The sequence below is a fragment of the Microtus ochrogaster genome, chromosome 18 (assembly GCF_000317375.1).
Source record: "Microtus ochrogaster isolate Prairie Vole_2 chromosome 18, MicOch1.0, whole genome shotgun sequence".
NCBI classification, from domain to species: domain Eukaryota; kingdom Metazoa; phylum Chordata; class Mammalia; order Rodentia; family Cricetidae; genus Microtus; species Microtus ochrogaster.
The window spans coordinates 22,764,863-22,790,652 of NC_022020.1; the positions used below are offsets into that span (position 1 = coordinate 22,764,863).

Below are 25,790 nucleotides of genomic sequence, written 5' to 3' on the forward strand. Positions count from 1 at the left end.
GCCTGCCTCTGCCTCCCGAGTGCTGGGATTAAAGGCGTGCTCCACCACCGCCCTGCTAAAAATTTCCAATTTTTGTATAGAGCAATTGCAGGTTAAGACATGACAGCTTCAGCCTCCTAGAAGGGCTGTAAGGCAGAGTAATCCTCCTTGAAACATCTCATTGTTTTCTTATTTCATTGTTAGAGCAGAAGGACTTTAGTGATTGAGATTCTTTAGGGGAGTAGGTCATGAAAATCTTGACCACCATTCAGAACAAATCTGGGGGCTTTGGCCAATAAGAGTGCTTGAGTTCTCAGCACTAACATTGGGTGGATCCCAACCACCTGCAACTCCAGCTCAAGAGGATCTGATGCCCTCTTCTGGCCGCTATGGGAATTGCACTCTTTTGCTCAAATAGTCTGGTTTCTGCCTGCTGGCCAGAGCTTGCTCTTTTTTTGTGGTTATGTAAATTGACTTGTCTCAGCACACCCCCACATTAGCTTTTCCCTCGTTTTGTTATTTTAGTGTAACATTGCCTGTAATTGTATTTTAAGTAAATTACTTTGAGGCTTAATTATTAGAGCTTTGTTGGATCCCTACTTGTCAGATGATTTCAATATGCTGTGTATTTCTGGACCTGCTTATTACTGACATATATAAAACAGAAAAAAAAGATTAATCATATGAATTTTGCCGTTGTCTGAGAGCTCTCCTTGGTCCTGTGGAAAGTGGTCTGCTTCTTTCCCTCTCATCCCTGGTGTAACGGAAGGGCAGCGTCACCGTAAGGTCTCACTAAGAAGTTATGCTGCACGTGTGCCTTCAGAATATATTTACTTAGAATCGTTGGTTTTCAGTCTCTATTTTGTTACTCCTAACAGCATTCCTCTAATGTTAAGTTATGTTGAAGCAGGTGGTAAATGCCTTCTACAAATGAAATAACGAAGGGGTGAAAGTTAACCGATAGATGACCGTGCCTGAGCCTAAGACCATGCTTCCAAATATGCGTCTCCTTGTTTTTAACTTTGGAAACTTCCAGCCCAGGCTTCCCCTTCCTTCTTAGGCACCCATTGGGTTGTCCCGGGTTCACCAGGGTCTCTGGCCTTGTAGGAATGACTAGATTCGAGTCCCTTGATTTGTTGTTAGGGTGCTCGAGTTGTACAACTCTAGTATTGTCACCAATAGCCAATGGTGTAGGCAGCCTGCATTGTCCTAATTAGATTCCCTTCCTTTTATGGAAGCAGTTTATATCAGGATCTTTAAATGTATGTGATGTTTTGTAGTAAATAATTTAGAATTGTTTATTCTTAATTTTTACTCCAAAATTAGTTGACATTAAACTAAAAAGAGAATCTGGGTTTCCTGACTCTTGTTATTCTTTCTTTTTTCTTCTTTTGTTTTTCTCTTGCTTAGTCTTGACATGCCCTGTGTCACCTGCTGTCATACCAACAGCGCTCTCTTTCTTGTCTCCTCTGTTCCCTCCACTCTCTTTGAGGTCTTATCTCTAAGGTTGTCCCATCCACTTTCTTCTGCAACCCTTTCAGCCTCAGTTTGAACACAGACCACTTCTGCCAGAGACTGGGCTATCCTTTCCATCAGAAGTCTCAGTTTTATCTTTGCCTTTGTGACAGTTTTGTGAATGGCTGCTGTTCTGTGACATCTTAAATCTTCAGAACTACTTCACCATGGATGTTTTAAGACGAACCTTTCATTAAATAAAAGTGATAGAATGGTCTTGTTAATCTGTTCTGACTCTGAAAACCTATAACCCATGTTCAAATCTAAGACTGAAATCCATTACTATACAGCTTCCTTATCGGTGGCTCTGTTCTGTAAGTTTGACATAACAGGGCTAGTTAGATCATCTTTAACCTTGAAAGATTCTTACAGATAGAAATCTTCCCTGTGCAAATAGGCTGAGGTCTGCCTTCTGCTTTTACCCTGTTTCTCTTCAGCTAGGACCCTGTGTTCTGTCCTCTCAGGAGGTGCTGCTGCTTGAGTGACGTCGTTTGGAGACCAAACCCGCACACAGGCACCATCCCTGTCTGGACAGCTTTGCTGCCATTGTCTCTTCCTTCAAAACAAAACAAGCAGCTTCTCCATTTTCAGTAGTGAATTTCAAAATCCTTTTTAACCCTATAGGTCCAAGGGTAGCCAAGGATGGCTGCAGCTTCATATGATCAGTTGTTAAAGCAGGTGGAGGCCCTGAAGATGGAGAACTCAAACCTTCGACAAGAGCTAGAAGATAATTCCAATCATCTTACAAAACTGGAAACTGAGGCATCTAATATGAAGGTATCAAGACTGCAACTTTTAATTGTAGCTGATCACTTTCATTCCGTATCCTCTTGTCAACTTGGGGTAGCTAAGATGCTTTACTGACTCAAAAGTATACTTTAAACTAAACAATAACATATAAACTCTTTCTTAAAAAATTTAACATATTCTTAGTAAATGTGTTAAATTAATATAACAAATCATTCAAAGAAAATAAATTAGCCCTGGTGACTAGTTCTTTCTAGTTTTTAAGTTTAAAAATAATAACCCCAACCGTATCATTGTATTCAGTTTAGAGGGAAGGGTTTCTGTACAGCTTATAGAAACTAGCTTTATTTTTATAGTGTATCTCAAATATTTCATTGCCTTATTTGGAAAATGCAGGCATCATAAGCCTAGAGAATGATTTCCATGACACTTCTAAGCACTGATGTTGGTTTGCCAGATAGCAAGAAAACTTACACAGTAAAATATTTAGTGTGTAGAAGGGAAAAGATTCAAAGTAATTGATTAAAACTTTAGTTACTTTAATTACCAGTTAGGCAGATTCCCAACAAATATAATAACTTCATAAAATTGGAGATTGTCAACAGACATGGTTTACTTCCTTCCCTGAGGGAAAGTTCTATTTTGTGTTGTTTCTGTTGCTTGGCTATTTTAACATCTTGATTTCTGACTTTTTCCTCTGAATACTCCATTTTGCTCATCTATAGATATCTCCTATTCTATCTAGTTCTTTTCTGTCATTTCAGAGTCTCCCTTCTTTTCTAGACTGCTGTGTCTCACTGAAGAAACTGTTCTCTTTCCTGCTTTCTCCTTTAGCTCCAGCGTCCTAACAGCTCAGCCTTTGCTCTTACACACTGTCTTACTATCTTCCTATTATCTTTTTCCCATTCTAATTGCCATAAAAACTCTCTGGCAATAACGTCTTCAAAATAGACACTTCATATCATTTTGGAAATAGGATAACTATAAACAATGATCTGTTTTTTCTTACCACAAGCTACTATCAGTGATTTAAAACACTAGAGTCAGTTACCTAATAGGTTAAAAAGCCATTTGTTATCATAGCACTTACAGCACAGCACCCTTTAAACTTGTACAGGGCATCTGTTTGAGAGTTCAGGGATACAATGTGCAGACGCATTTTGGCTTGCTTGACTGCATATACATTGCACACTTCCTCCTGAAGGGCCTGTTTAAATGGTACATATCTGATTTGTCATACGGAACTCAGTTCTAGCTTGAAGTTTTCATTTAACTATTTAAGCAAATCCAAAAATTGTTTTTAAAAAACACTTTGGAGGAGACATTTTAGTCGACATTAGGTCCATCTCCATGCTGAAAGTAGAGTGTCTTTGAGAGTGGCCATTCGAGCCATACCTTATGCTGCTTCCTTTAAACCAGGCACAGGAGGAATATATTTAAGGTGCGCCTGAATTCAGCGATTTCGCGAAGGTGTTTCTGCACACACCCTTGCAGACCTATTTCATTAGGACTGGGCTTATGGCATCATAAGTAATTACAGCCATCAGTCAAGTTATTTATGGATTGCTTCCTAATGGGCTCTGTGCTGTTAAAGAACAGGAACTGTGACCTGTTTTGTCTTATATTGATTTGTAAAAAGATGCTTTTGAAACTGTTGGTGCTTCCCATGTTGGGTTAAAATTAATGCAACACAGTAGTTCAAACACTCTTCAGAACACATAGAACAATGGCAAAGCTTGTTTCCTGACCTTTAACCTAGTCTCCACAAAGCAAGGCAAGACATCTTCAGATTAAACCAGGGAAGCCTAAAATATAAGCAGTACTACCACCTAGTGGCAAAATAGGGTACTGTTGCTGGCCACCTGACATCACTATAAAAACATAAAAATACTGTAGGGTAGATAGCACAGGAGAACACATAGTAAGAATTAGAGGATATGAACAGACCGCATATCTGAGGGTGCTGTGTTGAGAGCCCCTCTTTAAATACACCTACCAAAAGACTGCAGAAGAAGTGCTGTGTCACGGGAAGCAGAGCAAGTGGAGATTACTGGTGTCTTTCCTCTCTGCAGACATAAGTACAAGCCAAGCTGGGCACAAGCTGACAGCTTTGGCAGGGGAGCACACATGAAGGCAGGGGAGAAGAGCTCCAGCCGTGGCAGCCTTTGCTGTGGATGCTGAGTCGTGGAGAAGCGGGGTTTGGGGGGAGATAGAAGGCTTAATATTAGCTTGTAGGACGTGGCTACAGAGAGAGTAACTTTAGTTTCATAAAGTGTTTGCCAGGATTTGAACTTATTGGACCAGATTAAAAACCTCAACTCCAAGAGATGGATTTTTAGTGCTATAAAGAGATAAGAACCAGAAAATCATGCAGAGAAGCTGTAGTGAGGTGTTTAATGGATGCATCTGCTGTGCCAGGCGTGGCTTGTTCCCAACCATGTGTCGGATCTGGAGTTGTATAGAGTAGGGGATTGAAGGCCGAGGAAACAGACGCCCATGGTTTCAGTCCAAACAAAAAGAACATACTCAAGAAACAAAATAGATTGAAATGACCTGTAAACCATTCACTGCATCTTGTGGGATGGGAGAGGGCAGCCCCAGCAGGGGGTAATCTATAGAAAGAATACACTCATCTTAAGTCTTTCTTGTTCTTATAGACACACGATTGGCATATTGTCAAGTTTTAAGAAATAAGAAAATGGTAGTCAAGAAAACAGAAAGTAGGAGGTAATGTAGAAGTTGGAGTTAGTCAAAGATTCTTGTCATAAATAGAATGTAATGAAAAAATGAAAATTTGTAAAGTGCCAGAAATGCTATAAATTTTTGACAGGTAATTGTATCCACAATAAAAAATGTTCTGACTCTCAGGAACCAAACACTTCCCAACTTTTCACCTCCTGTCTTCTTAATTACTCCAGCTGAGCAGCCTCGAGTATCCCCGCAAAGCAGTTTCTGGTATCTTGTTTTTTGTTTTTTTTTTAAATTTTGAGACAGAGTTTCTCCTTAGCTTTTGGTTCCTGTCCTGGAACTAGCTCTTGTAGACCAGGCTGGCCTCGAACTCATAGAGATCCGCCTGCCTCTGCTTCCCGAGTGCTGGGATTAAAGGCGTGCGCCACCGCCGCCCAGCTTCTGGTATCTTGTTTATCACAGCTGATTCTTCAGCCCCAGCTAACAAGGCCACAGAATTCAAAATAACAAATGACCGTGGTGGACTCTTAACTTCCCTCTGAAACTTCACAAGCTGGACCTCTGTACTGCCCTCAACACTCTTATCTTCCAAGCTCCTACAGAACAGCTCACCAAACTTTGAACAATGACTTTTCTAACCCAGAATTCCAAAGTCCTTCCACAGTTCTCCCCCAAAACATGGTCAGGTATGTCACAGAAACATCCCATTATCCTGGTACTGACTGGTCTTAGGGTTACACCTGCTATGATGACACACCACAACCAAAGCAACTTGGGGAGGAAAGGGTTTATTTGTCTTACACGTCCACATCTCAGTTTATCACCAGAGGAAGTCAGGGCAGGAACCTGAAGACAGGAGCCGATGCCGAAACTGAAAGAGTGCTGCTTACTTGCTGGCTCCTCGAGGCATGGTAATCAGTCTCACGTTCTTACAGGACCCAGGACCAACTGCCCAGGGCTGGTCCCACCCATCAGGGCCCAGCCTTCTCCATCAGTCACTAATTAAGGACATGCCCAGTAGGCCTGCCTATAGCCTGATCCTATGGAGGCTTTTTTCTCAATTGAAGCTCCCTCTTCTCTGATGACTGTAGCTTGTGCAAGTTGACATAAAACTAGCCAGTATAGGCTTCATCAGAATTAAAAATTTATATCTTCAGAAGGCTTCAATAAGAAAATTAAAAACAGGCCATTATCAACTAAGGAAAATCATTTACCACACTGCACATATATTTGACAAAAGAATTTATTTCAAAATATATAAGGGACTTGCATTATAAACAATAAGATCTAGTTTGGGGAGCTGGGAAGATGGTCAGTTGGTAAGGTAAAGCACTGGTGGCACAAGCAGGGTGACCCCCCCCCAGAAGGAAATGCTGTGCTCCTGGCATCTGTAGTCCCAGCACTCCTAAAGTAAGAGGAGAGCAGACGGGAGAATCCATTTCCCAAAAGCTCGAGGCCTCGTTAGCCTGGAGTATCTGGCTCGGCAGCAGCAGAAAGGAGAGTTGCCCTTGCCTCAATAAGATGGAAGAGAACTGACCCCCCAAAGTTTCCTGATCCCCTCAAGTGTGACACACACACACACACACACACACACACAAGTAGACAGACAAATGGGTTTAAATAGCCAGTGTTTTGCAACATGAATTAAGACAGTCCAAGGAGGAAGATAAGTGGCCAGGTACACTAATGGAAAGTAATTGGGTATCACCTGTCATTGGGGAAATACAAAGATCATCTTACACCTACTCAAATGACTAAGATTTAAAATGTGACCGCTTCACATAAATTGGAATATTGAAGTGTTCACACACTGCTGGTGGGCCTATTTTAAACACACATACATAACAACAACAACAGTTTCTTCTTAAGGTAAACACTGTGGTTCAACATTTGAGCTTGAAATCACCCCAAGAGAACTAAGTGCTTACATACAAGATGCTTTTCCAGAGTGATCATACTAGCAGTCTTCATAGTAGCCTTCAGACTGGGGCCATCCAAATGTCCCATCAGGGGGAGAAGAAATCAGGAGTGTGTTCATATAGTAGATTCTATACCTCACCAAAGGAATAGTGGATGAATACATGCAGTAGTATGAAAGCATCTTACAGGTGGTTGTTTAAAGCAGAAAACAGAAACTCAAAGGGCTGTTTACTGTCTAGTTGCAGCATAGTGGCTGTTTCTGGGGACTGAGGATACTGGTGAGAACTTGAGGCCACCAAAGTTGGAACGGTTAAGCCATTAAGGACTAAAGATCTGTACCTGTATAAAGTGAGCCTCACAATAGAAATACAACTGGGGTTATTTTTGTTAGGGAGTAGGCATAGACTATTCATTGCAAGCTGTAAATAGTATAAATCACGCGAAATATTGTCATCTTAAGGTAGAGTAACTGGACCGGAGTGAGGTGGATGTCCAGCTTTGCCTAGTGAAGTTCATAAGTCAGAGCACTTAACAAAGATAACATGAAAGACGAATGGCACAAGCTGATACTTTTTAGAATTGCTACTCATAGAATCCTTAAAAAATTTTATCCTTAAATTTTGTTTTAATTACATTGCTGCTTTTATCAATATATTTCTAACAGATGTATCGGCCCTGAGAATTAAACTTATGGTGACACACATTCTCCACAAAAAGCGTTCTACTGCTAAGCTGTGTCCAGCGCAGTTATTTACCTGCTATATGCATGCATGTATATGTGTGTGTGTTGTACTTACGGAAACCAGAGGACAATTTGTGGAAGTCAATTTTTTTCTGCCATGTGGGTTCCATGATTCAAATTCAGATCGTAAGCCTCAGAGGCTTAAAAAAGTAGTTTTATTACAAGTTGTGAATTTAACCAGTTTTAAGATTAGGAAATGCAAGCAATCCCAGAATCATTCAGTTTGTATAGGGATTTGGGGAGGGACTAATGCTCAGCCCTAGGGCCTGTGTGTCCTAGGTAAGCACTCTACCACAGAGCTTTCCATCTAGCTCATCCACTAATTTATATTTGTAATTTCATCACCGACGTAAAGAGAAGCTTTTTCTTGTCATCCTATACAAACGTGTTCAATGGTATCTTTTTTTTTTCATACTTTGTTTTTCTGTATGACGTGCTTGTCATACAGATGACATCTTGTCATAGGTTAAAAGACTGCTACAGGTAGTGCCGTGGATGGAAGGAGATTAGAACCCTGGGGGAAAGTCACAGGGGAAGAGGTGAAGTGAGCTGCAGTTGACAGCTGACCATTGGGCATGCTCTGCAGTCATGTAAGGGAGGTGTCCCCATATGAGTATGGTCTCATCTCACAGTGCTGGTACTCTCTTGAGATGATTTCCACATGAACATCATTCACCTTCCCAACACCTCCCTACCCAAGACTTTCAGTTAACAGCCTGGTCTGTTTGAAGGCCACGTGCTCAGCCCAGCCCACAGCTCGTTTGTCGTTGGAGCTTACAGGGCCAGGATCAAGGCGGAGCCGTGGAGCTGCCCCTCCTGCTTTGCTCACTTTGTGCCAGATTGCTTCCCCACACAGTAACACTGCCTTTAGTTTTGGGGTGGCGGACATTCAGTACATTTTTAAAAATCAAATTGGCCAAAGGACATGCTGGAGGCTAGAGTGACGTGCTTCAGTATACGGGAACTATAAGTAAGTTACTAAGGAGTACAAGTAGAAGACAAGGTTTACAGATAATTGCACAGCAAGGGTAGATTGAAAAAGTTTATGAAGTAATGGATGTGAGAAGGAAGACAGTGGTCTCAAGGTCAGAGGCAGCTAGCACGTGGGTGTCTGCCAAGTGTAAGTCGGTGCTCTAGTGTGCTCGGGGGTGCTGTGGACTTGGGCAGTAAACTGCTAAACAGCAGGCTCGTGTCCTGGTCATGCAGATACAGGCCCAAGAGGTACAAGTTCTAAACAGTCATTTTTTTACAACTTAAGCAAGTCTGTAGGTGTCAGCTGATTCAGAATGATAATAATTCTACTTTTCATAAAAGTTAGCTGATATGTTTTATTAGCCTATACTGTACAAAATAAGTGTTTGTTTCATTAAGTCTTTTCAAGTTTGCAAGTAATGCAGTTTGATCATAACACCCCATACCTTCCTTTTAAGTGTGGCATGAAGTGTCTTGCGTGGAGGCTCCTCGTAATCCCCACTATCACAAAATGCCACTATTATTGTTATTGAGATATAACAGTGAATAATAGTAATATATTTAATATACACTATAGCTTATGGTATGTTGTCTTCCTGAACTGAAGTAGCTTTGTCATCCGTGGCCATATTTAAATGCCAAGAAATCCAGATTCGTGTCTTCAATGAGTGACTTAGAATTTCATGTTAATGTGCTGTGCTCTTTCCAATAGGAAGTACTTAAACAGCTCCAGGGGAGTATTGAAGATGAAACCATGACCTCTGGACAGACTGACTTACTGGAGCGTCTTAAAGGTACATTTTTTTTAAGTATTTTAAAAATACTGTTTTAGACTCAGCATGACAACTGATTGAAGTTCAGCTGCTCTCAGTTTGAACACTGGGCTCAGCTTGCTCCTCCCACTTCCATGTCTGGCCATAGCTCTTGAATGCAAATAGATAGAAGGTCTGTTTGTCCGTTGTTTTAAAGGTATGATTTTAAGTTTTCATCTTGGAAATTCTGGGCTACTTTTTAAATTCATTGCATTTGACTAGTCACTAAATATGCTTCAATATGCCATGTCTCACAAGACTCCCTTGGCAGGTAGATTCAAGGGCTATTGTCTTTTGTGTTCCATCTGGGATGGAGGTGATAGCTTTTCCTATGCCATTTCTAATAGGATCTGTTTTAAAATGTCTTTCTCACTTTGTTGCCTAGAAATTCTAGTGTCAGACAGGGACCCTGCTTAGTAATAATTGAAACAAGAATAATTGCTTTTTGAGTCCCTAAATATTATCACAGGGAATCTAAGGATGGACATTTTTTGTAATTCCCGTTAACATACTTGTTTTCTTCATGATTCAAGCTGACTTTGCAAGGGAAATTATGACTATTCTAAATAATTATTTATTCAGCCTTGTACATTTGTAGTTAAAATATAAACCTGAGACTTCTTTTAAAATAATGTAGTAGCTTTAGGAATATTTTACATGACATAAAGCAGTTACTGCATAAGAATTTGTCTCTGCTTAGAATTTAACTTAGATAGCAATTTTCCTGGAGTGAAACTACGCTCAAAAATGTCCCTTCGCTCCTATGGGAGTCGGGAAGGATCGGTATCCAGCCGTTCTGGAGAGTGCAGTCCTGTTCCCATGGGGCCCTTCCCAAGAAGAGCGTTTGTAAATGGAAGCAGAGAAAGTACTGGATATTTGGAAGAGCTTGAAAAAGAAAGGTAACATTTGTTCCTATGTAGTAGGTACGGCATGTGCATGGAAGTGCCTGTGTTCCTAATGTAGGATACAGAGGACAGGCTGACCGCGGGTCCTTTTGTCTCCGCTTCTCTCTGGCAAATGCTCTTGGCTCATGTTTGGCATCATTTATCTCTTGCCAGTTCCTACCCATTTATTTTCTTACGATTAAGGTTGCTTGTCTTTGATATTATTTCTGAGAAAAGGTGATCTCAGTAAGATATGCAACCTTCTACATGCATTTGTACTCATTATGAATGTTTCTCAAGGAAACACCAAACAGAATTTTAAAAATATCATCAGAGTGGGAAGCATCTTCTCATGTGGCCAAATTCCAGATTCCATAATAGAAAACATTCACAGATCTGACTACATGAAAATCCAAATTTTCCAAATAACAAAACTATTATAAGTGATAAATTGAAAAAATGCATATGCAACCTAGTGACTAAGTATTGCCGTTCTCAATATAGAAGTCCTCTAAATAAAAAGCTAAGTTACAGAAAAGGGAGGTTTGCAAACTCAGAAAAATAGTCTCATGTACAGTAAGATAAATCAATAAATCATGGTGATATTCTGGAGGTTTATAAATTCAGATATGGAAGATATTAAAAGTTGTGTCGTAGCTGGGCATAGTGGCACACGCTCTGACTTGGAAGGCAGAGGCAGGAAGAGCTCTTTGAGTTCTAAGGCAATCTGGGCAGTTGTACAGAAAAAACCCGTCTTGAAAAACAAAACAAAACACACACACACAAAGTTGTGTCATATACTTAAATTCATGAAAATTGTATATTATAAGTTGGTATAACACCTTACTGGAATGGTAAGTTAAAATGCATGTACCCTCAGAATTTATTATGGAATGAAGTACTTTATTATTATTACATAAAGACAGCCATGTAATATTTATGTTAATAGAAAAATATTTAAAAGATGCTAAGTGCTCCCCAGCAAAGAACTGGCTGGCCATAGTATGTCTCCTTTATGGGTTCATCAATATTGTTGAGATACATGGGCTATTAGCCAGGTATCGAGAAGTACATAGTAAGTAGGTCTTTGGTTCTCACGTGGAATGCCCCCCCCCCCGGTAAATTTTTTTAAGTGAAAAAATGTATAGGGCAACATATGCTAATAATAGAATATTTATATTTTTAAACATACATGTAATTATGCACATTATTCTGTGCATCTTTATAGAAAACTTCTGGAAACAGCACAAGAAAATTATAACATACATTGCTTTGGGAAAAGAACCATACAAAACAATAAGGAGCTGAAGTTTTGTAATCCTCTTGAGTTTTATCTTAGTAACAGTATTTTGTTTATATTTATAATGGTAAGGTATATGGTGGGTCTGGTTCTTCAGGAATTACATAAATTCATCGAACAAACTAAGTTCCTCTATGCAGAGCATCTTTCTCTGACTGCAGATGTGATAGGTCTGTTCACAGTGTATTGCAGCTCAGCAGCTGACATCATGCTTTCCCAGCGTCACTGCTGCTGGCCTAACTCCTTTAGTGTAGTGTAGTGTTTGTTCTTCCTAACAAACTTTGAACTTGGTGCTGTCCACACCCTTCACTTACCTCTTAGACTGTATGAAAGCAAGCCCTCGGCTAAAGCTTGTTACTGGTCAGGTTGAAAACCGTCTTACTCAGGGAAGGAACACTCTTGGCACCCAGATGTCAGTGAGTATGAATCTGTAAGTCCTACTACACAATCCAAGTCAGATTTTTCACCAGTTCACTATCGTTTTACAGTGACAGCTGGAGAGTTATTCTTAGGCAATATGTAGTAGCTTGTGTAAATTTACCTTTCTTTTAAACACAGATCATTACTCCTTGCTGATCTTGACAAAGAAGAAAAGGAAAAAGACTGGTATTATGCTCAACTTCAGAACCTCACGAAAAGAATAGATAGTCTGCCTTTAACTGAAAACGTAAGTACCTGGGCAGCACAGCTTAGACTGACTAACTTGATCTTTTAAAGTTCTCAGATTATATATGAAGAATTTGAGATAACTGCATATCTAATGATTTATAAATTATAATGTGTCTTAATTAGCTATTAACCTAAGTATATAATGGTTAGTAAGCATTTCTTGTTTTTTTGTTCCATTTGTTTTTGTGGGGTTTGGTTCTAGTTTTGACACAGGGTGTCCTGTAGCCTGGGCTGACTTCAGACTCGCTGTAAAGCTGAAGAGGACCTGATCCTCCCAAGTGCTGGGAGTGGAGTGCAGGCCTGCCTCACCATGCCAGCTCGTTGACAGCTTCCGTTTACTGTGTACCAACAGATGCTTATTTTAATCCCCATGAGTTTGGATCCAGATTCTACTAGATAACTGCATGTTTAATTGTTAGAAACATTAAACCATCTGCTTGGGTTTTTCTGTACAATGCAGGAATCCTGCCAGATAGTTTTTACAACTAAACTATCCTGTAAGGCAGTTTGAACCTTACTCTCTCTAGGTACAAGTGCCAATAGCTAGAGTTATGGATCTTACTGTTCTGTGAATTCTTGACTCCCTTTAGCAAATACTCCTGTGTTTAAAATTTTGAAAACGGAGGTCAGTGAGATGCCCAGCAGGTAAAGGGGCTTTTATGCCTACCTGGCATCCTGAGTTCAGTCCCAGGAATTCACCTGGTGGTAGGAGAAAACTAACTTCCATAAACGGTCTCCTGACTTCCACATTCCTGCTGTGCCATGCACATGCATTTGTGCACACACATGCACACACACACACACACACACACACACAAACAAATAGTTAAAAATAATCCTGTAGACTTGTCCCTCACTGTGTTAACTTTTACTCTGGGATAACCTATATTAAGGATGTTTCTAAGAGTCGGGGTGTACCTTTATTGCCCAACATGCATATAGCTCTGGGTCAACCCCAGGAACATCATAAACTGGATACAGTAATACATGCCTGTAATGGCTGGCCAGCACAGCTCCAGAGATGGGCCTGACTGAGGCAATGGGGGAAATGAAGAAAAGACAAGCACACATGAACACACAGAAATAGTGGACTGGGTTCTCTGATGGAGAATATTAAACAAGGAGGTGAGGCTATTGCAGATGTAGTAGGAGCAGTTTCTGTGGGGGAGCAGTCTTCAAGCCATAAACACCCAAAGGGAGAGCGTTATGGTGGGCATTCAGACCAGGAGGGAAGGCTTTGCCATTTCCTGTGGGTCTGGGCTATGGGGATTTTGACATAGCCTTGCCCATGTTAACAATACAGATTTGCTCAGAATTTCACATCCTTGGGCCTCTCTCTGTTCCCCACATGTACTCTTAACACCCAGGGATTTGAGGCAGCGGTGTCAGAAATGCACAGAGCTAGAGAGAGCTCAACAGTTAGGAGCACGCCCTGCTCCTCTGCAGGACCTGGACTTGCTTCCCAGCACCCACGTAGAAATTCATAACCATCTATAACTTCCGTCCTCAGAGACCTGACACCCTCTTCTGGCCTTGTGGGCACTAAGCACACACATGGTATACATGTATACATGCATGCAAAATACTCGTACACATAAATTAAAAAATAATAACTCTTAAAAAAAATAAACTGAAGGTCACCCTCAGCTATATAGTAATTTGAGGCCAGTCTGGGATATATGAAGTCCTGTTCAAAAATAAAAGAGAAAAGAAAGCTTCTGAAATACATTAAGAATCTCAAGACTGTATCTTTCATCAATATTTTACGTGATATTTTAAAAGGGGAAATGAGCCAGGTGTGTGGCTTGTGCTCATAAACACAGTATTCCGGGATGCTGACCCTGAGGGTGTTTGTGAAGCCAAAGTCTGGGCTGTGGTAGGATTCTACCTCTGTGTAGCCTGTGCTCTCAGCTTCGGCTCCTTCTTCCTCGTAGAAGTATTGAGAGAACACAGTAGACAGAAAGCGAAAATAGAAGAAAAGCCTTTCAGAATATAGCTAACTGGGTTTCCTGAGTTTACTAGTTAGAACTCCAGGCTTGAAGGGAGAAGGACCCCTCTTCCTGCAGTGCCCTTCAGGTTCTCCCTGACCACTAAGACATCATACACAGGGAAAGACGGCTGCTGGGGAGTTTATAATGAATGAAAATTAAGAGATCCAGAAGGGTTGATGAGATTTTCAATTTTTTTTTTAATCATTGACTATGATTGGAGAATATACAAAATCCAGAGCCCTGTTGTCTCCATGAAATCAGGATCAAGAAAGGGCTTTGGTATATTTTACAACTCAAGAGCTGTGGGTTACTGTCGGAAGTAAAGATGGGCTGTCAAATTCCTTAAGTAATCATGTTTAATAGAATATACCAGAATATGTAATCATTATGGGCCATTAATAGCATTAGTAAATTTAAACTTGCTTATATTTTATAACCATTTACTATAGTTTACTTTCTTTTTGGGAAAACAAGTTAACAAACTTTATTTCCACTTGTTCCATGTGGAAATATTGACCTGCTTATCAAAATACTGCACTACTTACTATTAGAAATATTTTCTAACGCGAGCTCTCTGTCGATGCAAAAATCCCAATCATGCTAAATCAAAACAAGCCGAATGAAAAGCTATCCAGGTTTGATAGGACTCCTGCGCTCTCAGGTGGCCCCGAGGGGAACTGACCTCCTCTGGGGAGGGGTCAAGATTTGGTGGGCTACCTTGACCCTCCTCGGGTAGGTGGCAAGGGGCACAGGGGCAGGGCCTCCAAAGATGGAGGCCAGAAACTGGGATTACACTTAAAAACTTGAAACCATATTATCATGACATGCTCTGTCCCTTTTAGCATGTTGGGAAGTGGAGGACAAATAGAGAAATAATGATATAGACTCAGAGAGAGTAAGAAATGGCATTCAGTGGGGTATGATGATACTTCCCTTGAGTCTCAAAAGCCCAGCACTTGGAAGACAGAGGAGGCAGGTTTCTGTAATTTTAAGTCCCACCTGGTCTGTGTAGTGGCTTCAGGCCAGCCAAAGCTGCATAGTGAGACCCTGTCTCTAAATAAATAAATAAATGCAGACCATTTGGTGTGCCTGCAAGAATGCATTCTGAACATGAGTGTTTTGTTTGAGGGCAATTTAAAAAGACATCAGTCTGGAGTCATTGGGCACTCCCAGCAGGAGCAAGCAGTTCCCTCCAGACAGCATGAGGAGTGTGAGCAGTCTCACAGCCTTGCTTCATTCTCCCATGGCTCCTGGTGTCTCTGCTGACTGCTCTGCTCTCACTTCATAGTCTGCCCTTTTTATGCCTTTGTACACCTGGCAGCTATCCCAGTGTGAGGACCAGTGAAGGGTTAACACCACTTTGTGAAGTACTGCCACAGTCGGTGTTGATTTTGTCGGGCTAGTAATATTTATTTTAGATATAGGCTTTTTTGTTTCTTACTCCATTTTCTTCATTCTGAAAACGGAGTTTTTATCTCTATTTAGCCTGTACACTTAAGTCAGTTAATGCTTACCTTAAAACCAAAATATTAAGAGTAATGAATGCCTGTTTTTAAGTCTTCCCCCAATGTTGTCTATGTTAATATACTAGTTTTTGTTTTGTTTTGTCTGAGACAGAGTTCATGTAGCCCAGTTCTCTTGTGCAGCCAAGGATGATCTTGAACCTCTGATCCTCTTTGCCTCCACTTGCTGAGGGCTGGGATTCCAGGTCTGTGCCATCACACCTGGGTTTATGTGGCATGTTAGGTAGGTATTCTGCTAACTGAGCTACATCTGCTGTCCAGGATAGTAGTTTTAAGAGTTGAAAGCAGTTCCTCGGGGCTGTGGGGTGTAGTTCAGCAGTACTGTGCCTGCCTAGTGTGCATAAGGGTCTGATTGACCCCTGGCATCACGAAAATCAATCAGGTGCCTCTTCTGCAGGGAAAAGTCATAAGGGTCCACTTTAATTGGACCAATTGTCTGTTTTCAACGCAGCAGTCTTAAGTTGATCATGTTGTACTTTGAGGCGGCTCTGAATCTTCATTAGGAATGCCAGCTACTCCTGGTGCCCGTACTCAGGTTTAGGATTCCTTGGAGAAAAAAATAGATTTCTCAAGTATGGTGACTCACATAGTCATTTACTCAATTTTTCCGTTGACATTTGTGTGTTCTTTGGTTTTACTAATAGACAGTGAGAAATTAATACGTTATTTGTGGTTTTAGTTTTCCCTACAAACAGATATGACAAGAAGGCAACTGGAATATGAAGCAAGGCAGATCAGGGCTGCAATGGAGGAGCAGCTTGGCACCTGCCAGGACATGGAGAAGCGAGCACAGGTGAATGGCATCTTCCCGCACTGCACACGTCACAACTCTGATGATGTTCTTAAACTCCATACTGCAGCTAGGGTGTAGTTCAGTGACGGAGCACTGGCCTCTCCTACAGGGCCTTCAGTCCACCCTCCAGCACCATCAAGGAAAGGACTTCAAAGCCTGTCTCTTGTTGGCACTGTTTACAGGGTGACAATTTCTTGTGACTGTTGGCCATGATAACCAGTATTGACATCACTCTGCCTCTGCTTATTTCTGCATAGAATCACAGGGGAGGTGCTGATTTCCTGGCAGCCAATAACTAGTTTCAGCTGCTTTGAGATTGTTATTTCTTGTAATCTTAAGTTTGTGTGGTAACATTCAGAAGTTTTCCAAAAAATAAAAATAGAAGCAGCAGCAGTCCATGTTTGAGAAACAAAGGAGGCATGAAGAAACCCTGAGGGAAGACGGCCTGCTGCGGGTGAGGATGAGAGTAAACCACACTGAGGTCAGAAGAACATTGCCTGATTTTACTGTTGAGCACTTGTGTGTGAACACAAATATGTGATGGCCTAGTGGTCTAGGCCTGTAAAACCATCTACACTGCTGTCATCCCAGCCGTCCCCGTCTGCTCCAAAGTGAGCATGGGGAATTTTTAATTTTTGCTTTTTTAAAAAACTTTTAAGACATATTGGAAGAACATTCAAGGATTATATTTAAATAGCAACTAGTAGGACAAATTAATATTTGTATAGTGGTATAGATACATGCTTGTATTCTGTAAAGTTGATCTTGACTTAAGTTTTTTCATAGAGTATATTTTGGTCACATCCTTTCCCCTTCTTCAACTCCTCCAAGATCCACTTCATAGTCTCTCTCTTAAAACAAAAATAAAACCATAAAGGGGAGGAAAAAAGAGACCAAAATACATGGAGCCCATTTCGCATTGTCTAAATAGTTATTCCTGAGCAAGTGGTCAGCCCTGGGATGTGACTGATGGACCCAGTGTCTCTCTCTATTAAGAAAATTGGGCAGCCCTCTCCCAATAGCTGGTATTACAAATAAATTCTTGGTTAGGAGTGGGATTTATGTTAGAATACGATTGTGTCCGGTGTAATAGTTAACACCCATAACATGACACATTTTATAGTTGGGGAGATAACTAAAGTTACATGCACATACATATGCATGTATATATTTGTGTTTCTATTAGTTATCAGATTACAATTAGTATATATAGTTCTTGCCTTCCTGCCCACATTGCATTCAGATAGATTAGTTATTTAAATATCAAAAGTAAAGCTTTTATTTTTTGGTTGAAAATATGCATAAACATGTCTCTGATACTGCATAGAAAAGAATTTCTTAAACAAGATGAGATTATAAAATATAAGACTGATGAAATTTTACTGATTCAAATTAAGAATTTGTCTTCATCAGGAATAATCAGGATAATGACAAGCACGTCTGGGTTATAAATCCACAGAGCTTGGACTAATCTGATTATAACCCAGCGTTCAGGAGGCTGAGCAGGAAAGTCGAGTTGGAGGCCAACCTGAGCTCCATACTGAATGAACCCTGTCTCAAAAAGGGGCTCAGATGTGAACACCTCTACCTTAAAAGAAATTTGTTGGTTACTAGTTGTGAAAAATGCTAGCACTTAGTCTTAATGGGAAAGGGCTAAAATTAATAGAAGAAAATGTAGAACGTTTGATGCCTTAAGATTGAAAACTCGGGCTGGAGAGATGGCTCAGAGGTTAAGAGCACTGCCTACTCGTCTAAAGGCCCTGAGTTCAATTCCCAGCAACCACATGGTGGCTCACAACCATCTGTAATGAGATCTGGTGCTTTCTTCTGGCCTGCAGGCATGCATGTAAGCAGAATACTGTATACACAATAAATAAATAAATCTTAAAAAAAAAAAGAAAACTCTGCAGGTGGTGGTGGCTCACACCTTTAATCCCAGCATGGGGGAGGCAGAGGAAGGCAGATCTCTGTGAGTTCGAGGCCAGCCTGGTCTACAGAGTGAGTTCCAGGAGAGCCAGAGCTACACAGAGAAATCCTGTCGGGGCGGGGGGGGATTGAAACATAAAAGTAATAAAGATTATTTTCATAAAATTTTAAAGCACCTGTCCTATAAGAATAGAAAGGGAAAATATTTTCAATAGTATAAAGAAATCTAATTAATATCCCTAAAATATGAGAATCCTGAGGATTAATTCTTGAAGACAGCCCTTGTTTTTAAATGGACAGAGGATTGGCCAACAGTATGTTTAAAGGGTGGAAAAGTCCGGTACAACATGTAGAAATAACTGGTAAATAATTCAGGGAAATTCAAAGCAAAACCCATTCTTGCCCTGCCTTTGTGAAATCTTTTGTTATCAATTTGTTATTTACTTACAGTTTTTGATCCGTGACATCTGGTCTCATAGCATGTTAGCAAAGACTGGAAAGGTGCCTTTTGGGTTGTACTAGAGCCTGCTTCTATCCTGGTGTGGCGCATGCCTTTAATCCCAGCAGCCACAGATAATGTATACATGAACATACTGTGTTTCAGTGGTTTCTTCAGTGTGAATGCAAGACTGTACCATTGTTGTGGTCCTTGTAAATAAAATAAAAGCAATGTCCCCTTGGAAAGCAAAGGCCAAAGGAACACAGTTCGAGGCCACCTTCACCACACACCTTCTAGCCTTAGTGGACTAACTAAGGAGACCCTGTGCCCAAACAAAAGGAATGTTTAGTTGCGGTAGGTACTTTAGGAAACTTCTAAAAATATTGACTTATAACAGGAGTAAATTTGAAATATGTTAGTTCTGCTGTTTAAATAAACCCTGATATAAAACAATGTTTTTTTAAAATATTTATTTAGTTATTATGTATACAATATTCTGTCTGAGTGTATGCCTGCAGGCCAGAAGAGGGCACCAGACCCCATTACAGATGGTTGTGAGCCACCATGTGGTTGCTGGGAATTGAACTCAGGACCTTTAGACGAGTAGGCAATGCTCTTAACCTCTGAGCCATCTCTCCAGCCCCCAGTGTTTTTTTTCTTTACAGCTATGTTGTGTTTTATATAAAACTATTACCAGTACACATGTAAGGCAGCTCCACAGGTGTGCACACAGATGCATAAAAATAATTGAGTATCTGATTTGTTCTCTTCTTTTATTTTAGCGAAGAATAGCCAGAATTCAGCAAATAGAAAAGGACATACTTCGTGTACGACAGCTTTTACAGTCCCAAGCAGCTGAAGCAGAGGTTAGTAAACTGCCCTTTTGTTCATGTGTTGATGTCTATAGCTCTTCCCAGAAAAGAAACCCATGTAATTAACGTAACACGATTGAGAAATGGAGCTTCTAGAGAGAGACTTTTCTTTTAAAGGTTCATTTATTCTTTTATGTGCGTTGTTGTTTTGCCTGTATGTCTGTCTATGTTGAGGATGCCAGATACCCTTGAACTAGAGTTACAGACAGTTGTAAGCTGCCATGTGGTTGCTGGGAAATGAACCCAGGATTCTCTGGAAAGGCAGCCAGTGCTCTTAACTGCTGAGCCATCTCTCCAACTTGGAAACATGTTATACCTTTCAACAGTTAAAATTTAGTCACTTTAGCGTCGGCTGTCGGTTTCTAGAATGAAATCACCATCTTGGGCTATCATTACCCTGTAAGTGGGCTTTTTCTTATATGTAATTCCTAGTTTTAAAACAAATGATCAAACATTATTGCTTGTAGTTATCCCACAACCCTTATAGAAATGGTAGTAAAAACATTCAATAAAACAGTCACAAACACCAGGGGAAGTGACAGGCGTGAAGTGGAGGCTTTGGCAGAGTTGCCCAGACCTAACTGGTAGAGCTTACAGAGAGTAGGACAGCCATGACAGCGTGTATCATGGAGTCCTTAAGGGTTCCGAGACCGGCTGTTCAGGTCAGCTGTAATGTAAGTATTAAAGGGGCTGAAATGAGATTAGTTGAAGAGCTGTTTACAAGCAGGTAAGGGGGATGGAGAGATGGCTCAGCAGTTAGAGCCCTGGCTGCTTTTCCAGAAGAACCAGATCAGATTCCCAGTACCTGCCTGGTAGCTCACAACCATCTGTAACTCCAGTTCTAGGGGATCTGTGCTCTCTCCTGACCTCCAATGGTAGCAGGCTTTGTCCATAGTGCACATCCATTCTTTTTGTTGGTGGTGTATCCCTGGTCATCCTGGAACTCACTCTTGTAGACCAGGCTGGCCTCTAGCTGCAGTGACCACAGAGGGCTGTGTTTCCTAGAGCAGCTGTGTTGCTTCCAGAAGCGTGCTGAAAGACAAGGCTGGAGGAGAGCAGGAGTTTCATCATTTAGTGCATTTTCAGCTAACAATAAATAATTGTAAATTTTTATACAGTATTTCCAGTGTCAGTTATATAGGTTTACTGTAATCTATTCAAAGAGCCTTATCCTTGGGGCGGGGCAACTTATTTTCTGTCAGGATAGAATAGGGGAACAGCAAGCAGCTATGTTGAAATATGTAGCAGTTTTGGGAGCTCGCTTGCTTTTTTAAATTTTGTTTTAGTTGTATGGGTGTTTTTCCTTCATGTATGTGTGTGCACCACATGGTGAAGGTGGCTCACGCCTTTAATCCCAGCATTTGGGTGGCAAAGGAATTGAGTTTCAAGGCCAGCCTGGTCAGTGAGCCCCTCTCTCGCAAACAAAAACTCCAAACAGGACAAAGTAGATGAGCTGCTGCCTGGTGCTGTGTGTGGTAATATGGATGGAATGTAACTAGGCAGGGGAGAACTGACTGTAATGATAAAAATATTCTACAACTGGATTTTGGTGATGCTTGGTAAATTTACTGGAAATCATTCTAATTGGACACTTAATGTGTATATTTTGTGGTAATCAAGTGCTTAAGCAAAACTGCTTTTGTTTGTTTGCCAGGCCAGTGATATTATCCAACATTCAGGAGGCAGAGGGATCAGAAGTTCAAGGCCAAGCCTCAGCTACATAGCAAGTTCAAGATTAGCCTAAACTACATGAGCCCCTGCCTCAAAAAACACATACTTTCTTCTCAGGCCCATCACCTAGGGCAGGAAACTGTTTCCGTTTTACAGAGCCATAGGAACACAGCTTTCGCTGGTTACTAGAAGTCAGCAAGCAACAGCCTCTCTTGTGTGCAGAGTGGTGATTGAGGACAGTCATCCAAGAGTACAGGTGTGCTTCAGTCTGGGGGCCATGGGGAAGTCAAGGGACGGGGCACAAAGAGAAACTTCTTCATCTGAACATCAGTCACAGGCAGTCCTTAAGGTTTTTTGTTTTGTTTTGTTTTTCTCTGTATCTTTCTTTCTTAGGCCACTGCACCCAATGACTGGGCGAGGGAATTGCTCTGTGGCCCTTGTAAATTTCCTTTGCTGAGCGTCAATCACAGGCAGCCCTTAAGGCTTTTTTCTCTGTGTCTTCTCTTTCTTAGACAATCTCACTTAATGGTTTAAGACTTTAGGTACCATCTTTATACTGTTCAATTTATTTTTCTTGTCCTTAGCTCCAGATTCTTAATTCTTTTTTATTTATTTATTTATTATGTATACAATATTCTGTGTGTATGCCTGAAGGCCAGAAGAGGGCGCCAGACCTCATTACAGATGGTTGTGAGCCACCATGTGGTTGCTGGGAATTGAACTCAGGACCTTTGGAAGAGCAGGCAATGCTCTTAACCACTGAGCCATCTCTCCAGCCCCAGATTCTTAATTCATGCTCCTACCATGTATTACCACTTAGGATTTGCCAAAGACTTTAAATCCAACATATCAAAAACCCAATTAACAGTTGAGTTTGGTGGCAAACACCGTTAATCCCAACACTCAGGAGGCAGAGACTGGCAAATCTGACTTTGAAGCTAGTCTGGTCAACCTAGTGAGTTCCAGGTCAGCCAGGGCTGCAGTGAGACCCTGTGTCACAAAACAGAACAACAGAAGCCCACCTACACCCTGACCGGCCGGCCACCTTCTCCTCATCTATTTCTAGGGACTGAAATAGCTGAGGAGCATTAGAGTAGTACTCCATATCCTGGAGCCATTGTTGGCTGTTTCTACATCGCTGTGGCAAAATAGCAGAAACAAGGCAAATGAAGAGAAAGAGTTTGGGATATACAGTCTGTCTTGCTGGGTAGGGCTTAGGAGCAAGGGCACGAAGTAACTGTCTGACTACTTCAGCAGTCGGGAAAAGGAGCCGGGAATACCGGTGCCTTGTGCTTTCTCCTTTTTCCCTTTTTAGTCAGTCAGAAACCCCAGCTCCTAAGTGGCACCGTCTCTTTCAGGGAAGGTCTTCCTGAATCCTAATTGATTCCACCCTAACCCTCAGATGGCATGGCTGCCTCATAACACCCTAACCCTCAGATGGCATGGCTGCCTCATAACACAGAGTGCATTTAGTCCATCTCTGAACGCTCCATAGTCTTATCAGTTCTAACACAGTTCAAAAACCACTCTCTTTGAGACTTAGGGTACTTCCTTAACTTCATAAAACAAATTAACAATTGTAACATTCTTAACAGGTGACATACCGTGTCACAGTAATACAATTGGTGGACTGGAGAAAGCTTATTGCAATGATAAAAATATTCTAAAACTGAATTATGGTGTTACTTGGTAAATTTATTGAAAAGCACTTAATTGAATACTTAATGGATACATTTTGTGGCACTTGACTGCTTAAGCAGAATTGTATTTATTTATTTATTTGCCAAGCCAGTAATGCATTCCTGTTACCCAGCGCTCAGAAGGCAGAGGCAGGGAGATAAGTAGTTCAAGGCCAGCCTCAGCTGGCAAACATTCCCATCACAGCATGAAGGACTGGGAGGATAGCAAGGAAAGATCAAACCAAAGTAAGTGGGAAGCCCAGCATGGCAGATTCCAGATGCTGCCCCGCCTCTCCAGTTCTGCCTTCTGCTGCACCTGTGCAGCTCTCCTTAGGACACCTCACAGTCTGCTGTCTCTGGATCACTTCACAGCCTCACGAAGTGGGCTCTCGGGCCTCCTTGCAGGGACTCTACCTCTGCCATGTGTCCTCCGCAGTTTCCTGGACTCTTGGTCCAAGTTTTCATGAGCTATAAATCTTGAAGTTGCATGCCTGCAAAACCACATGGGCAACCCTGACCAACTGGGCAGTGTGAGGGGTAGTCTAGCCAGTTCTGACCTTATCTGGGGTGCCCCGTGCCCCTTGGCAGCAGAACTCGAGAAACATTTTTCCATGGTAGTTTTCAAGTAAGGTGCCATTCTCATTTCACTTCCCCTTCCCTGTGACAGGCTGGAGCCTCCAGCGAGTGCAGTATTGCCTGCAAAGAGAATGTGAATTTCATAACTCTGCCAGCCTCTAACATTTTAAACATTTATCTACACTGATCCTTAATCCAACTTCAGACTCTCTGCCTGCTCCTTCGTTTGATAGATTTCACGTTTTTCATATATTTTGTTCTCTTTCACTGTAAATCTAAGAGCAGTGAGTGAAACCATGCCCCAGCCTGTATGTTACGCTGTCTTGAAATTTCCTCCACCAAACAACTTAAATTCGTTACCCTTGAATTAAGTCTTACTCCATTTTTCAGGATACAGTCGAAAGCAGCCTTGTTTTTTGCCAGATATAACACAGCTAGCCTCCAGTACGGTTCCTTTAGAGCCTTTGCTCCTCCTGTGAACCCAGAGAGCACAGTTGTCTGCCTTCCTGTCAGCGTTCTGAGCGTCAGCACTCACACCAGAATACCTCATTAAGCCCCGCTTAGCAGTGCTTCTCAACCTGTGGGTCACAACTCTTTGACCGGGGTCACCTGGGGCCATTGGAAAAACACAAATATTTATATTACAATTCGTAATAGTAGAAAAGTTTCAGTTATGAAGTAGCAACGAAAATAATTTTATGGTATGTTTACTAGGTTGATGTCACTTTTATTTCATACAACAGATGGTGGCTACATTAGCAAAGTTTTCTGTTTTACATATCAGTTTTGAAGAGCTTGTCATTTGGTTTCCTATGACATTTGCAGATGTGCACATATTCTCTGTAAAAAAAAAAGTCTGCACGGGAGCTATTGTAAGCCTAGGTGTTAGTCTAACTGTTATATTTGCAGCAGCACCATTAAATGCCACAGTCATGTGACCTTGCAGAAAAGGACAGTTATTTGCTCTAGTCGGCTTGTATTCTTGATAGTGAGGAAAGCACATCTGGTGGAGGATGTGTTTCTGTGAGCTCAGAAAATCCTTTGTCTTATGCAGCTCAAATGCTCAGGGGAACGCTTCCCTTCCCACTTACCAGGATAGTCTACTGCAAGCCATGCTGGAGGCTGGATGTGTAGGGTGTGCTTCTCGTCTTTTGTCAGCCTGTATAATTGATTCGTTAAGAGGTTGGAAGAAAAAGACAAGCTGTGAGCTATAAAAGTGTACTCCATTTTTCTACATAATTCATGCTAACTCCATGTTAACAGAGGTCTTCTCAGAACAAGCATGAATCTGCCTCCCATGAAGTTGAACGGCAGCATGAGGGTCAAGGAATGGCAGAAAACAACATGGCAACTTCTAGTACTAGCCAGGTATGAACCATTATGTCATATTTTTGTATTGACTCAGTATTTAAAAAGTAAATGATCCACAAATCCTTCCTGTTTCCTTAGAATGTGTTTCTAGAAACATTCAATGTCAAAGTCCTATCTTTTCTCCTTATTACATTTGAATATACTTTCTGAGTCTGCTGGAATATCCTTATGCTCCAGATCGTGTTTCTGCGTTGGTCTCCAGTGTGTGGCGTGCATAGTTTTGGAGAGTGTTCAGTTCTGTGTGGTTGACCCTGCTGTTGCTACATTGGCATGGTTCTGCTTTCCTCTGAGGCTCTCAGTACAAAGACATGTTTCTGGGTTTGTAATGATTGCAAAGACCCTTATAGTGTTTACTTTCTGATGTACTTCACGATTACACAAATTTAGAAATAAATCTTAACTGGAAAATATTACTGTGATGCATATAAACAATAAGCTGTATAGTTCATCGTGTTTAGCTGTTACTGTGTTATATTTTTACCATCTGTACAAATTGTCACCAATTTTCAGTTAGTGCTTATCAAAATAATATGACAACTTTTCATTGGTGTGTCCTGTATTTCTCAAGTTTCCTTTAAAAGACATTTTATGTTGTAAATAAATATTTTAAAATGGAATTTCACCAAACCTACTTTAAGATAATTTTCCTACTATCAACAAAAAAGATTAGTCTTTCTAGGTTACTTATGATGGTACTATTTATACCACAGAGAGAGAGAAA

The 25,790-nt window shown here is 41.1% G+C and overlaps 1 protein-coding gene across 8 annotated transcripts in view; it reads left to right on the plus strand.

Moving 5' to 3' along the window:
* Apc (APC, WNT signaling pathway regulator) overlaps positions 1 to 25,790 on the plus strand; it is a 93,052-nt gene that overhangs the window by 39,170 nt on the left and 28,092 nt on the right. For 4 of the 8 annotated variants that reach the window (XM_026783415.1, XM_005355897.3, XM_026783416.1 and 1 more), the window contains exons 2-8: positions 2,119 to 2,271; positions 9,276 to 9,357; positions 10,076 to 10,274; positions 12,118 to 12,226; positions 16,422 to 16,535; positions 19,683 to 19,766; positions 24,962 to 25,066. In XM_026783415.1, the coding sequence (XP_026639216.1) occupies positions 2,137 to 2,271; positions 9,276 to 9,357; positions 10,076 to 10,274; positions 12,118 to 12,226; positions 16,422 to 16,535; positions 19,683 to 19,766; positions 24,962 to 25,066 (828 nt within the window). In that variant the 5' untranslated portion in view covers positions 2,119 to 2,136. The remainder of the gene's footprint in view (positions 1 to 2,118; positions 2,272 to 9,275; positions 9,358 to 10,075; positions 10,275 to 12,117; positions 12,227 to 16,421; positions 16,536 to 19,682; positions 19,767 to 24,961; positions 25,067 to 25,790) is intronic. The other 4 variants (XM_026783414.1, XM_013349486.2, XM_026783418.1 and 1 more) reach the window with 2 other exon arrangements.